At 38.7% G+C, this 15,617-nt stretch overlaps 1 protein-coding gene across 4 annotated transcripts; it reads left to right on the forward strand.

Moving 5' to 3' along the window:
- The first annotated feature begins 266 nt into the window (after positions 1-266).
- On the forward strand, positions 267-15,607 carry LOC129366944 (uncharacterized). Of its 4 annotated transcripts, XM_055041086.1 has the most exons (13): positions 267-358; positions 510-660; positions 3,292-3,370; positions 4,582-4,883; positions 6,767-8,836; positions 9,369-9,468; positions 10,831-10,908; positions 11,308-11,412; positions 11,896-12,028; positions 12,658-12,772; positions 13,354-13,478; positions 14,279-14,359; positions 15,431-15,607. In XM_055041086.1, the coding sequence occupies exons 5-13, from the start codon at positions 7,773-7,775 to the stop codon at positions 15,523-15,525; spliced, it is 1,896 nt and encodes a 631-aa protein (XP_054897061.1). In that variant the 5' UTR covers positions 267-358; positions 510-660; positions 3,292-3,370; positions 4,582-4,883; positions 6,767-7,772; the 3' UTR covers positions 15,526-15,607. The 4 variants fall into 4 exon arrangements, with proteins under 4 accessions (XP_054897061.1, XP_054897060.1, XP_054897062.1 ...); XM_055041085.1 differs by lacking the exons at positions 510-660; positions 3,292-3,370; XM_055041087.1 differs by lacking the exons at positions 510-660; positions 3,292-3,370 and having other exon boundaries at positions 11,308-11,373.
- The last annotated feature ends 10 nt before the right edge of the window (positions 15,608-15,617 follow it).

Below are 15,617 nucleotides of genomic sequence, written 5' to 3' on the forward strand. Positions count from 1 at the left end.
CAAGAGTTAGTTTTAATAAGCCATTCTGCCACAACCGGCCCTTTGAGGACATTTGTAATCTTGACGTGGCCCAAATTGACAATGAGTTTGACACCCCGGCTCTGGTGCTGGACTAACACATTTGTTACATTAATAAGTTAAGAAATAGCATGAGTGAATTCATGCCAGGAATGGTAAAAACAACTTGGGTTTGAAATTTGATCAGAGTGCGACATCTTTGTTCTGAACAATCTTTGTCACATTTGCGGAACCCTGTAACCATGTCAACGAGAACTTCGGCCGTTAGTAGAAAGTAAACGGCTCGAGAACACGCTGGATGCACTTTAAACCCTTTTTACCTCGAAAAACCTCCGTTTCTGTAAGTATTTATGTGTCTGGGAAAACCAGACACATTTGTTGTCTTTTATGTGGTTGTTAAAATGTAGAGCAGCGTTTTCGCAATCTTTAAGTGTAGCACTCAGGTGGGTGTATCAGTTAATAATGTATCTTTCCTTTCTGTTCTATTTCAGTTACAAAAACCAATTTATAAAAGGTCATTTAAGAAGAGCAAGCCTTCCTCGGAGACCTTTTATTAGTTGTCCAGTGGTTGTCTGGAGCTACAGATTGTCGTGTTGTGAGGAAAGCACAGTGTTTACCCAGAATGCCCTGCGCTATAGTGAGGTCTTGTGCGAAATTCGGTTCCCCTGTGAAAATCTGTTCCCCCTGCGTCGGGAGCGCGCATTACAGCCAGAGAGGCGAACGAGGCGGATCTGATCATTTTCACGTCGCTTCTGATCGATTCTCGGTAAAAAACAACTAATACAACCATGTCAATGTTGTAACACTCAGTTAATTTGCAGCTGTTGTTTAAAAAAATTGTAAAATAAATATATAAACGAGGTCTTCTGACGCTGTTTTGTGTTATTGTAAACACCAAGAGAATCGCTCTTTTCTGACGTAAGTCTGGCAGAAATAAAAGTCAGTCACCAAACACAGTTTTCCCAACACGTAGTGTGTAGTAAAGGTTTTTGTGAATTTGGAAACAGTTGTTCTTTATTCCCCAAGGTTATGGAGTAAGGAGAGGAAATAATGGATGATTCAGCAGCCTGAAATATTCTGTTCCCCCTCCATAAAATGGGAACAAATTATTTTACCTGCAAATGCTTAACTTTGCCTATTCCTCTCATCATCAACAATAAATACTGTGATTTTGGTAGCATTTGCTACTTTTTTGCCAGAGTTATGAGGGGGGAACCATATATTTCTGCTGGCTAAAATATTCTGTTCCCCCTCCATAAAATGGGAACAACTGCACTTACCAGCAAGATTTTTTCTCTGCCTATTCCTCTCATCATGAACAATAAATCCTGTGAATTTGGTAGCATTTGCTCCTTTTTTTCCAGAGTTATGAGGGGGGAACCAAATATTTTAGCTGTTTTACCTGACTGAAATTATCCGTTCCCCCTCAAAAACATGGAAACAAATGTATTTATCAACAGTAATCATCAACAGCAAACTGGCTGTTGGCAAACAGCAAGTTTGAAAACATTTCATCACTATTTGCTCCATCACCATCTCCACCTGCTGCAGCACCTCCCCCTGATCCAGTCCCTCCACCGACTCCATCCCCACCTCCTGCTCCATCACCGTCTTCCTCTGCTCTGCCATTGACTCCTGTCCAGTCCAGAAAAAAACTCAAGCTGAGAAATGTAAATTTGATTTCCAATTCTTATAAATATATATCAATGCACATGCATTTCAGTTTTTATTATCATACATATATGTCTCACAAAGACTTTATGTCTTTGTACTGATATGCTTTCATCTTATTTTAATAAAAGGAATAATTTCAGTATATTATTAAAACAAAATGATACTGAAATTATTCCTTTTATTAAAATAAGAGGAAGACGGTGATGGAGCAGACTTACGTGAGAAAAGAGCGATTCTCTTGGTGTTTACAATAACACAAAACAGCGTCAGAAGACCTCGTTTATTTATTTATTTTACAATTTTTTTAAACAACAGCTGCAAATTAAACTGAGTGTTACAACATTGACATGGTTGTATTAGTTGTTTTTTTTACCGAGAAGAGAAATCGATCAGAAGCGACGTGAAAATGATCAGATCCGCCTCTTTCGCCTCTCTGGCTGTAATGCGCGCTCCCGACGCAGGGGGAACAGATTTTCACAGGGGAACCGAATTTCGCACAAGACCGGTACCTCATTTTGGAGCGGTCTTTCCGGTTTTACGCAGATAAAACCGGAAAGTCTAGAGACATCTGAAACTTTTGTATTTCCATAAAAATTCAAGCACAGATGGGGCGGCAAGCGTTAGTGAGCCAAAATTCTGAAACCTATTTGAAATGGAAGCATTTTTGTGAAGATTTTTGTCTGTAAAGCAGAGCAAAAACACCAAAAAGACAGCTTGCGTTGTTTAGAGATTAGACTTTGGACCAAAGATAATTCTGTCTGCTCTCTTTAGCCTGGTTTTATTTGTGTCTGTACAGCTGCGTGTATTTCTCGTCTACTCACATTTCTATTTCGTTGAAAAGTGTAAAATCAAAGGCTGCCCAAATATCAGACTTTCACATAAAAAGTGTCACAATTTTAACAACAGACAAGATGCAATTTCTCTCAACCTTAAATGTGTACAATTGGATACATTTATACACTGTGTACAGTTACCATAACTGTACACGGTAGAGAGGATAAGGAGTAATCCAATCGTCACTCTGTGGTGTTTGGGTAAATTAATTTGATTCACAATAATCAATCCCAAATATGACAGAAAACATTTCTTTACTTACTCGATGGCAGTGTTTGTTGCCTGAAATTATGTCATTAATGGGTGCAAGTCTAACTTCACTTGAAACATTTGTGTTTGAGACAGAAAAGCATGTTTCAACCTCCTCAAAAAGATCCAATAAAATACAGTTTTATCTAAAGATGTTGGAAACAATCTACATCATTTCTTTTTTTCGTTTTTCCTTTTAAAATTTTAAACCATTAAAGCAGATACTAATCCTCTCGACGTTGTCATATAAACATCTGAAAATAGGAACACGTGAGAAAATCACGTGTCCTCTGGGGCTACGTTGCAAAAAAATAGGCAGGCAAATTTCAGTCTGCAGATATTTAAACCCTAATGAAAAGACTGGCATTTGTAGCTGGAGCGAAAGGTGGTTCTGCAAAGTACTGAGCCAGGCTATTGAATCACACTAGGTTTTTCAGGTTGTTTGTTTCAAAAACGTTTGAAATTAATTAGTAATATTTGGCCCATTTCACAGTCATGCACTTCTTTGTGTTACAGAACATCCTGGTGAAATACTGACAAACATGACAAAATGGGGAAAAGCCTTTTGTATGGCACTGTAAGAGCTCTGGAACACGTGAGAGCTCTGTTTATAACTTGCAACATTTTCTTATAAATGTTTACTCCTTGTATTTCCTGCCTAGCAACCTATAGGTCAGTCTTTCTCAAACTGTGGTCCCCGGACCATTTGTGACCTACGGGCATCTGCCAGTGGTCACAAGGTGCTGCATGTAAACAGTAGTTTATTTGAAGTGACGAAAGCTCAACCGTAAAGTTAGCTTACCAAAAGATCGTTTTTAAAAACAATAATGGCTAAATGGCTTATGACCTGGCCACTGAAAAGAAAACACTGGAAAATTTCTCAGGATTAGCTTCAGAAGTTTTGTTTTTCAACACTCACAAGACATGGCTTGCAGCTGGCACACAGATCTTGGTCTGTGCTGAATGCGATATGACAGTGATGAGGCGGTGAACAGCGCTGCGCCCCACGCTGACTAACTGCATCTTAACACTTAAAATAAAATTGTTTATGGCTACATACGGGCTTTTTTCAAAGCAACTCAAATCTGTTTTTCTTTTGTAATGCTTCTAAATTACAAATAGCCCTGAAATGTTATTAGTGCACACAATTGTAGGAAAGAGTTTTTTAATTATTATTATTATTTCCAAGCATTTTCCATTAGTGAAAAGCTTAAAATTCACACTTTCAGAATCTTTACTGACTCAAAACATCCTGAATAGTGGGTCATACCAACCTTCACTTTAGGATGCACAAAGATAATGACTTTTCGAAACTTATATTTTCATTTCAGATTAAATGTATTAAGATGTTGTGCCATTGCGGGGGCAATTTTAAATTCGGAGGTCCGTGCGTGTGTGCTAAATGGAGTAAGTGGTTCTTTTACTACATTTGCTATAAATTATGTTAGTATAAGATTTCTACAAGATGAAGAATCAGAGCTCCAAAACTGCACCTCAAGTTTAAAATCTTTTACATTTTCCTTTTTTTTTTTGACTCTGCTTACAATTTCTAAATACAAATAAAAACAACTGAGAAGGTAACCTCTAGAGAAACCTTCAGTCAGGCCTTTTTTATTTTTGTCTGTGCAAATAAACTTTTTTTCGGCAACATACTAATGTTCTATAAGAAATTAAATTCTAGGTAATTGTCGAATGAATAGAGAATGAAGAAGCAAGATTCAGCGATCGTGAAAACATGAATCCCTCAGCAGGACCTTCAATTCATTCCACGTTTTTTTTTTTTCACCTCCACCTCTATTTTTACAGGAGCAGATGTATGGCATCTCCAACAAAACAAGACTGCTGGTGTCTCTTCTTCCCTCCAACCTCTCACCTCACGAGCCATTGTAAACAAGCAGGCCGATCACAAGCTGTCACAGAAGGGGAGGCTGCACGATGCTTAAATACAGCCACAGTTGATCTGCTTTTACAGAGACACACACAGATTCTGCATCGTTCTGCTCTCCTTAAACATCCCAGCTAACATGTCTGCAGAGAAGTTTTGATTCAACTTACCTAGTCTGCCAAAATGTGCCTTTTTAGAGCGGCCCTGCTGTTTGCTGCACTCGGTGAGTAATTGTTTTTGTCTTTTGAAAGCGAGTCCTAGCAGTAATTAAGACACCCAAGACTGTTTTTAATCATGGGTTATGCAGAGAAAGGTCTGGCATGGATTTCACACCTGCTATTTACTGAGAAATGTGCATTTTTTGATTGCTTATCACTCGCTGGCACTTGCCCGGAGGCTTTTGGTTCAAAACTGTGAATGAGTATTTGTAATGTTTAACTTTTTCTGAGAGCCGTGCATTTCATCATCCCCTCAGTTTTCAGGATGACAGCTCGCTGCTATGCAGCTCAACTTGACACTACAGGAAAACTAATGCTCTAAATCTGAAAACTCCTTCTTTCACATCAGTGAAAAGGATCTTCGTCACATTGCGAAAATAGTATTTCCTTTGTTAAATGTGGCTTCAAATGCTGTCCAGGGTCTGTTGTGGAGAAGAAAAAGTCCATCTGTCTTGTTGCAAACAACTTCATCTTTCAGTTTCATTCCATCACCAAGAAAAAATATTAGCGTCGTGTGAAATAGGAACTTATTTCACCGAAGTGTTTTTAAAATGTTTTTAATGTTAAAGTGAGGAATGATACAATAATGAAATAAAAATATGTTTTTATAATATGTAATTCTATGCGTCTAAACTTTTGTCTAGACAAAACTTTTGTTTAGAGAAAAGTTACAAATCCCAGACAAAAGGGATTTGTAACGGGAAAAGTTTTAAACAAAATTCAGAATACTAACAACACTTTGGCTTTCTCTTGATTTTTCAATTTATCCATCCCAGCCGTATATACATAATTGTATAACAACTGAAGATAACATGGTTACTTGATTGCACTATAAATTGAAACTATGTGCCTGGAAATACTGCCCCCTTCAGTTGTAAGCTGAAGCAAGTGAAATGCATCGCTTCAGATGTTGTTGTAGGCTATTTTGTGGATTCATGCAAGATTCAATGACAGCTTGAAGTAATACAGGGAGGGCGTCCTCTGCTTTGAGGTTAGTCAGTGTTTCACGTTTTCTCCATTTTGTGGATAAGGATTTTCACTGTGGTTTGTTGAAGTACCAAAACCCTGGAAATGATCTTGTAAGCCATACATGACTGATACATTCCAAAGGCTTTGTTATTCAGGGATGCTGATTGTATTGTCACATCGAGTCAGGTTGGTTTGAATACCTCTATGTTAATAAAACATAATTTTAAAAAAATTTTTTGTATTTACTCAAGTTGTTTGTGCCTGATATTCAGACTTATTTCCTGATTTGTAACACATATGTGTGTCAAAAACAAAACAATAGAAGAAATCTGACATGGCAAGTATCTTTTCATGGATCATATTAATTCTTAATAGTTACTTATTTTATGACATTTTTATCACAAACATGTATGAAATTTGAAAAGAAAATTGTGGGTACAAGATAAAATTTTCTTGGTACCTACATACAGTATATTTTTAATTAACCAGATCTTAAGAATTTACAATTAGCATATTTTATTTTTTATATCTTTGGTGCCACAGCTGCACATTTTATGCCAGAAAAGCATATTAAAAATTTTTTATATTCTATATGTTTAATTAATAACAATGGATTCCATAACTGCGACAGACTGACGTCCTGTCCAGGGTGTACCCCGCCCCTCGCTCGGAACATCAGCTGGACAGGCACCAGCATCTCCCGACCCTCTAAGGATATTAGAAAATTAATGGATGGATGGATGGATAGATGTATTCTATAACTTTATTAGAAAACTGACTAAGCATATCTTGAAGAAATAACTGTTAAAAATTAAGCAATAGTAAGACTCAGATAATTAGATATGGTAGATTATTTATAGTGGCAAGAGTCTTCTTGTTACGTTAACAATTGGTCTCCTCTTTATCTCGTCTTTTTCAGATTTTATTTCCTGTGCCAAATTTCTCGCACCATTAAACATGGGAGGAGTCACAGGCCAAGTGCAGTTTGACTCCGACAACCAGATAGCCACCTTAAATCTAGCAGGTGTAGGATCGTGCACTGCAGTAAACATTTCCCTCACTGTGTTCCCCCTCATGTTCGGCCACTTTGCTCAACCCTGCTCTGAGGCAAACATTGGTGTCAGCATCTTCACCTTCACTGCTAATCCTTCCTCAAAATCCCCGATAAGTATGTCAAACCTCTTTAAAAAAAAATCAAACTTGGATGACCTGTCACTGTCTTTGGAGACATGTAACGGCATTAAAGTATGCACAGTTGTAAGTCAAGGTCAGACACGACTGACTCGCCAGGCGAGATTCACAGACTCTGTTGCTGGTAACATTTACATACGTGCTAATGTAAATAATGCCAACCCTAGGCTTCTTGCTGACCTAGTGACTATTGGTCAGGTGAATGCCCCAGAAACCAGCATCATCATCTTTGGATCCACAAGTACAGAAATTAATTGTGACGTACTGGTTGACGGCTTAAATCCACAAACTTTAACAAATCTGGGCAGTGTGAAAGTTGGAAACCCTCTCAGACCTCAGAAATCTCGTTTGGATTTTAGTAGCTTTACAGAGTACTCGTATCTTCTCCTCAGGGTGGGGTCCAATTATAAGTGTGCTCCGATATACAACATGCCAGAGAAAGAAGTGAGAGCTGTTGTGAATATGATAGGAATCAGTGGATATTTCAACTTCCGCCAGGCTTCACCGTTTGACGTGACACAGTTTAGTTTGAATCTGACAAACTTGAGGAAATTAGTTGGCCCTACCATGTCCATAATTTCCCCGTCCCTTCAGTCAGGTCAGGCCAATGTTCAAATGATAATGTGGGTGGTCACTGGAATCCGTTTGGAATTGGCACAACTTCTCCAGCATACCCTGCAGGGCCTGGATCAACTCATGACAAGTATGAGACAGGTGACCTGAGTGGCAAACACATGTCTCTTTCTGGTAGAAGTGCATTTGATATGACATTCACTGATTTCAACCTTCCTCTGTTTGGACAGAACAGCATTGTAGGTCGCTCAGTTGTGATTCACCTGGTCAATGGTGATAGGTATGCGTGTGCCAGCATAGGCTATCCTAGTGCAGTCACAGTAGCCAGTGCCATATTTCAGACCCCTGTGGTGGGAAAGATGATCTTTACTCAGTTGATAAAAAATCCCTTGTCAGATGTGTCCATCTTTATGGATCTGTCATACGGAGATCCCACAACAACACCGACCCAAAACCATAACTGGCACGTTCATGAATTCCCCATTAGCTCAGAGAGGGACGATGATAAAGGGAGGTGCGTCACAACAGGAGGCCATTGGAATCCTTTTAAGATCATTACAACTGATCAGAGCTACGCACTTCATTGCAAACCATCCTGCCCTCTATGTTGTGAGGTTGGTGACCTTGCCAACAAACATACCACCATTAATCTTGATACCAACGTAGGCGGCGTGAACTCCAAACACTTTTTCACTGATGTCACTTCCTGGTTAGACATGTTTGGCATTATTGGTCGTTCTGTGGTCATCCATGAAGCAGAAAAAGGAGGCCCAAGAATTGCGTGTGCCAATGTTACTGAGATGCAGGTCACTGCAGCGATGTCAGGGAATTGGTTAGACCCTGGACCATTCAAGGGCAAGGTGAAATTCTCTCAAGATGTCCCTCAAGGCCCTACAAAAATCGGTGTGTCCTTAAAAAACCTGGATTTCTTAGCTGGAGGCTACCATGTCCACATCTTGCCCATTATTGTTGGCAGCATTGATCCTTGCTCCATTGCAAACATCCTTGGCCGCTTTAACCCACTGGCCTGGAACACATCTAGTTCTCCCTCACCCGGTGAAGGCACAGTGGACCAGTATGAGATCGGGGACATCAGTGGGAAGTTTGGGATGCTTACTGGGAAAAATCAATTTAAAAGTGTCTTTATGGACCCAAACATGCCGCTTACTGGACCTTACAGCATCATGGGAAGATCTGTTGTAATCCACTACACAAATGGATCATGGTAAGAACCAACAAGCATTGAAGTTTATGATAATAATGAAAAAATAAGTTGACCTGGATAAAGAAGAACGGTAGAAGTTATGAAATGCTTTGCATAGTACAACCATAGGTTCTTTCTTCTCAAAAAGAACTGGGTAGTAGCATTTTCATTCTAACCACAGATTCCTTGTGCAAAAGGTCAATGTTTCACATTTCTGCCAAAGAACAGGAAGTACTTTTCTCTTGAAAGCATTTAATGAAATAAAGAAGGTGAGGAAAAAAGTGTCAGAGAGATGTAAAAAACACACTGATGCCTTTGCAGATAAAAGAGAAATCTTAAGATTCACTCTAATCTGGCCACAGCAGCATATCATCCCGATCTATTGAGGGTTCCTATGTGAATTCTCAAGCTATGACCTTATTATCCTTGGTGTGTTGTTATGATGCTAAGATTCTGTATGTTCCTCTTTCAGAAAAGACTTCTAACCAGAATATTGCGACAGAAAAAATCTGCTGGGCTTGGTTATTTCAAGGTGTCTGTGTTTTCTCTACAGGATGACCTGTGCAAATATCTTACCTCTCAGAAATAGACATGGACAATGGACACTTGCCATGGCCAAATTTGATAGAACAGTGACTGGGACAATCTCACTGGTAAAAAAACCCATAATTACCTTTATCTAATCTCCTCCTTGGCTGCTGCTGGATGCCAGTATTGTCTGATTCTGTATTGTCTTTGTTTGAGAACCACAGGCTAGGCCAGTGATTCCTAAAGGTGGTTCTCGAGGGCCGGCATCCTGCAGGTTTTAATCTCTCCCTGTTCAACATGTCTTATGCCTTCTAATGAGCCATCATTTGAGCCAGGTGCATTAAACCAGGGAGAGAACTGAAACGCACAGCATGCCGGCCCTCAAGGACCGACTTCGGGCACCACTGGGATAAGCAATTAAAATTCAAATCCAAAAGTGCTTTATTGATCCCAAAGGGAAATTAAATGATATGTTTGTTTGGTTTAGGTTTGTGCTGGTTTTGTGGGATACCCACATCATGCGCTTTGGAGATGTGGTTGTGCTCTTGTGGGTCAGGTGCATTGATAGTATTGTACCCTCCGATAATACCCTGCTGGCGCCCCTCTCCACTGTTTTAGGTGTTTTCTTGTTTCCAAACACTCGACTTAAATGAAGGGATGATTAACAAGCTTCTGGAGCACTTGGTGGCCACAGAGGAGGTCATACAATCCTTTCAGAGAGACATATCAAGAACATGCAGTGCCATTAGATTCACAGGAAGCAAAATTTCTAGTAAATAGTATTGGGAAGATGTTAACAGATGACAAAAGAGAGCTTGAAGCAAAAGAGACAACAAACAGAGAGAAATAGGAGAAGCAGGGCTAGAGTTTAGAATTATGGCCCAACCCCAAACCTGACACGAAATTTGGGCCAGATAGGGCCAAAGTTGATGATCGGATCGCTTCGTGTGGTATTGGATTTCTGTGGCGCATTTGATACATCTACAGTATGTACAGTACACAGACAACACTACAGTTACAACAAGCGACAAACTGGAGCTGGAAGATGTTAAATTGAGAAACAAGAGACGTTACACTGCTTACTTAACAACATTAGTTGGGTCTGTCCAGGCCTGGACACAGTGCTTACAGGTTCTGTGCCAGTTGGATATGTTTAGGCCTTATCTAAACTCTAAGCACAGGTAAGCACAGCAGAAAGCTTATCATCTTTCTGCTGGTTAACTGTGAATGTCTGTTCACTAAACTCTGAGGCTCACACTGATATCAGCTGTTTCTGTCAGCTGCCAACCAGAGGCCCCACACTGAGTCTTGCTTTACACCTCAAGGCGGAAATGACAACATGAGCTTATTCTGGACTGGCTAAATAATTTGGGAAGAAAATTAAAAAGAAAACAGATATCCACACATCAGTATAAATCACTTTAATCAGCTGACGATAATCTATATGTCTACTAATGTCAGCCACCTTTGGTTTCTGTCTCTTCAAGCACCAGCAGATGTTTCCTGATGGGAGTAGCGGTGATGTCATACTGGATACGGACCTTGAGTCATCTGCGGGTCAAAGTGTAAGTAAAGAGTAATAGAGTTAAATAATGTAAAACATTACAACTTTAGCCACCTCTGGTCAAGGATCCCAAATGAACAAGTATGGAGTCTTGAGATTATCTTTGAAAATCAAAGTCAATTTCAGTCAACTTCAACACTATTTTTAGTGTTGGAAGCTGAAAAAGTTTCAAAATCCTACAATGGCAAAATGCCTTTAGCCACCTTCAGGGGGGACTATAAGAAATAAACAGAAAAAAAGGATTAGAGAGCATGTTTATGCGAACAAGCTAATTGATATTGATTGGAGTATCTAGATGTCTGTTTGCTATTCTTAATAATTTATGTATTTGTATTTATGTCTATCAATGCAACAAATAAAGGCAGCAGAAACATTGTTTGTATATTAAATGTGCTTACAGATTCCTGCGGCCTCCCTTTTTATCGCAAGCAACCGTGTGGGTGCAACAAGCGGACTGTGTACCAGCGTAGGAGACATTTTCAACCCCTTTTTCATGAAACCATTGGTGAGGCGGGCTGTTGGGGACATGTTATCAAATATAATCTGAGGATAATTTGAGGAACACTTTTGCATTAAAGAAACAACAGCAAACTAAGAGAAGAGCATCCCGGAAAGTGGCCACATACTTAGGATGTTGTTAGCGGACTTGTTATAAATACTTCAGGTAGTTAGTTGGGGTTTTTTTTTCACAGAATTTAAAACCACTATGGAACACCTCCACCACTGTTAGATCACTTGTAGAAGATATGTAAATTGAAAAATTACTTACAGAAAACTGCAAAAACAATAACTTCTGGAAGTTCTTTTGGAGCCTTGATAAAATGATGATTAATCTCAGATAACAGGTATTCACTGTCTCACCCTAAATAGTTTGACTCTTTTTTGGGGGGTGTAATTTCTTTTTCTCGCTGGAACTCGCTGTCTAATCCCATGGAGGATTTAAAAAAAAAAAATGGTGGCAACTTTGTAATTTCTATTCCTCTTCCAGAGCTCCAGCTGTTCGCTCCAAAACCAGTTGAGCTGTGTGGTGGGAGAATTTTCTGCAAGGCATGGCAATGTCAGCCTGAAAAGGAGGGAAGTTTACTCTGACAGCAACATCCAGCTCTCAGGAGACTACACAAGTGAGAGGACTGGAAATGAGTGTCTGTAGAAGTGGGAAATGTCATCGGCTTAAGCATCATCAATGGCTGTACAGTTTAATGTACAACAACCCTTTTCTGGATTCATCCACCTACTACAAAGTTTAAAATGAAAAATATTCAGCAAACACCAGGAAAACATACACTGTTGTGCTCACATGGCCCACGTTAGTTTAGTCAGATATTTAAAAAATATATATTTTGTGTATAATTTATTCACATTTTGTGGTTTATCCATAGAACCTGTTTTGTCCCTCTTCTCAAGAATCATAAGCTATTTGATCAAGATTTTTCTTGAGCAGTTTAAGAAACAATATTCTTAAACTGATCTGAATTATCAGCCGATTAATTTTTTCGGCCCACATCACCAACAACAGCAGCACTATATTTGTTTACATGGATGCATTAAAGAAACATAATGTCATCAGAGGATACATTATCAGTATTTTTAATCGCTGAGGGTGTTCAGTTACACATATGAGAACTGAGTTATGTTCACTTGAAATCTTTTATGAAACACGATGCTTTGCTTAATAATGTAGTAGATCTTAATCATTTTGTTGAATCCAAAAAAAAAATGTCTCGACTTATTATTCTGTATGTGATTCAAGTTGTCTACAGGTCTCTTGTGCTGAAGAATGGCAACAAAATCCTTGCATGTGCCGACATCCTCCCAGAATCTCAGTCTGAAGAACAGAACTTTCCCAAATTGAGCTCATTTAGCCGGTGAGTAACAAAATGTTCTGATTTCTCTCAGAATTCACCTGGTAAAAACAGTATTATTTCTAAAAACACTCATTCTGTCTATTTAAATTCATTTGGAACATTCCAGTTATGGGGAACATCTGGTTGTAAATATTAAGGTCAACTATAATGAGTTTTATACCTCATTTCTAAATTGCATCGTTTGACAGATTTTGTTATTGTCTTGATTTTCAGTTTGCATCTCTTGTTCTATGTTAATCTCTTCACACAGGCTGACTATTGATTTGTTTGCACATCTTGCTGTCAGTCATGTCCAATAGCCGACAAAAACAGGAAGTATGCAGAGATAGACATTATGCAATATGCAACCTTACTAATGTTTTTATTGCAAACAGAAAGTGGTAGTCTGGAAACAAATAGGATTAATGTCATTATGTTGGCATAAACACAGACATTTATGGGTTAAACCTTTTCTATGTTTGGTTGAGTTTTTGGTTCAGTTTTGTGCAGAACTGAACAGTTCAGGAGGATTGTTTTTTGGTCGGAGTATGTTTTTTTTGTTTACACAAGACTAAAAGTTATTTATTTCTGTGCATACCCAGGTATGATTTCCGGAGGAGAGTTGGAGATATTCTGAAGGCAGAAATGGCGAGGATAACCATCTTGCCCGGCTCTCCCTTCTGTACAAACGACTGCAAGTGCCAAACGGTCAAGTTCATGGTGTCAGGTAAAGAGGAAAACAAAATTAGTGGCAATTGCTGTCTTCAGAAATACATCTCAGATGTTTACAGCATGATTTTGTTATGGTTATTACTAACTGTGGAAAACTTTGCTGCAGGTTAGGATTGATTTAGTGATGTAACGACGTAAACATGTTCCGACTCGTTGCATTCTAGTTGTTGTGACGTTATTTCATTAAGCAATTAGTCCCTGTTAAAAACAAAAAGGGTTTTACCTCTGAAACCTGTCCGTTGAAAGCAACAGCACTAGCAGTAAAAGTCAAATAAATTGACACTAACAGAAGTAAATTGTATCTAGGAATCTAGCAGCTTTCAGGATGCTGTATGCTGTATTTACTTTCAAATTTAAAGTACTGCCATGGGCCTTTAAGTGCTTGAAGCTATCACATTAAAACTGGGAAGTCTGTAAGTCCCAAAATCACGACAATGAACAATTACTGGCATTGAATATCTTTAGAAATCCTCCAAAACCCGCTCAGTAACCTAACACTGGAGTTGAGTGTCTCTGCATCTCATTTTCTGCCTATTCCTCTTTCACCGGGGGGAAACAGAGCGGCGTCTGTACGAAGGGTTTATACAGTGTAGCACAGAACAGCTAATTATACCCTTACATGTCTCTCACAAGGTGAAAGGTTTACCTATGCAATAAGACCCTCCACCACTATCAACATTAGAGCGATATGATGGGCTTTCATCAACCTGGAAATTAACAAAATGTTGATGTGCTTTCTCATTGACGACCGTTAGCGTAACAGTGATATTTTGTATGACTTTGTGTACTTTAAAGGAGCTGTCGAAGTACAACTTCTTGAGTCTGTCAAAAGCAGTGAGCTGATGGGCCCGTTCAAAGAAATTAGCCCATGTGCAAGTGAGTACGCTCAATAATTTCTCTTAAGTTCCTGCTTTTGAATTCTCCTTTAGTTGAAAAGAGTAATTAGACACCTTTTAAAGTCAGATGCTTTGATTTTTGTGGACAAAAAGGACAAAGAGGCACAGTAAGAACTGTGGGGTCACTGTTACTGCCACCTGTTTGTAAAACAAACAGTTAAAAACTGAATTGAGCTGAATGTTGTCGACTATGAGGAGGTCACTGTGAATAGCTTTGATTTGATCAGCGATCAATGAGAAGCACCAAGTGACAAAAACAAGGATTTGCGATACACTTAAAGAGGTCACAGAAAATATTCAGAAGAGAGTTTAGAAAATGTGTAGAAGTTTTTCCCTTCATAATTCATCAAAAATGTTTAATTGTCAATACAAAATAAACTGATATGCCACGGTTTAATGCAAAAAGAGGAAATTAATGCACAAAAGCTAAAACTGGAAGGAGACAGGCAAAGTGGCAACAAAATGAGGGCATGAAATGGTTAGCAGTAAAGTCCTACATCTTCCGGCCTTTGCTGCTACACTGTGCGCTTATTAATGGCTAAAAAATAGGAATAAAATGCTTCAAAATGTGCTGCTATTAAAACCGAAAATAAAAAATGAAGGGCTTTGTGAAAATAGGAATAACCTTAACAGTCCTTAAAATAAAAGGAAAAAAAACAATAGATCTTATGTTCAGTAGGCTTAAATGTTTTTCATGTTCAAAATTAAATTAAAAGCAACAACATCCTTGACTCTTCAAGTTATGGTTTTAGTTTTATGGGTTTCAAGTATTTTTTTTCCCCCCTTTGAGCTCTAACGTGGTGATTTTCATTGTGTTTTGAGCATACAGAAATATTTAAAAAAATAGAGAGAGAAATTTTAACCAATCAGAAGACATATTAAAATCTAAACAATATGAGTTTGAAAAAAGCAAGCGATTACATGCTGTACATGATCTGATTAAGAAAAAAACTGAATCTGTGTCTAAGATAAATTATGATTCAAAGCTCCACGATTATGGCGTATGATTCCTGTGTTGAATAACCTGCATGTTCCGCTCTGATTTCTTCAGGAGGTTCTGCAGGGCAGCTGGTGATGCTGGAAATCTCCTCGCTGTGTCTGTTGTGTGCTGCTGCCTTCCTGCTGACGTCTGCAGTCTCTTTATAAAACCAGATTGTACCGCGAATCATCAGTGGAGACACATGGATCCTCCTATTATAAGACTGAACAATAAATTCTACCAACCAGATACTGTAGTC

The sequence above is a fragment of the Poeciliopsis prolifica genome, unplaced genomic scaffold (genome assembly GCF_027474105.1).
Source record: "Poeciliopsis prolifica strain line A6 unplaced genomic scaffold, Auburn_PproV2 SCAFFOLD016, whole genome shotgun sequence".
Lineage (NCBI taxonomy): Eukaryota > Metazoa > Chordata > Actinopteri > Cyprinodontiformes > Poeciliidae > Poeciliopsis > Poeciliopsis prolifica.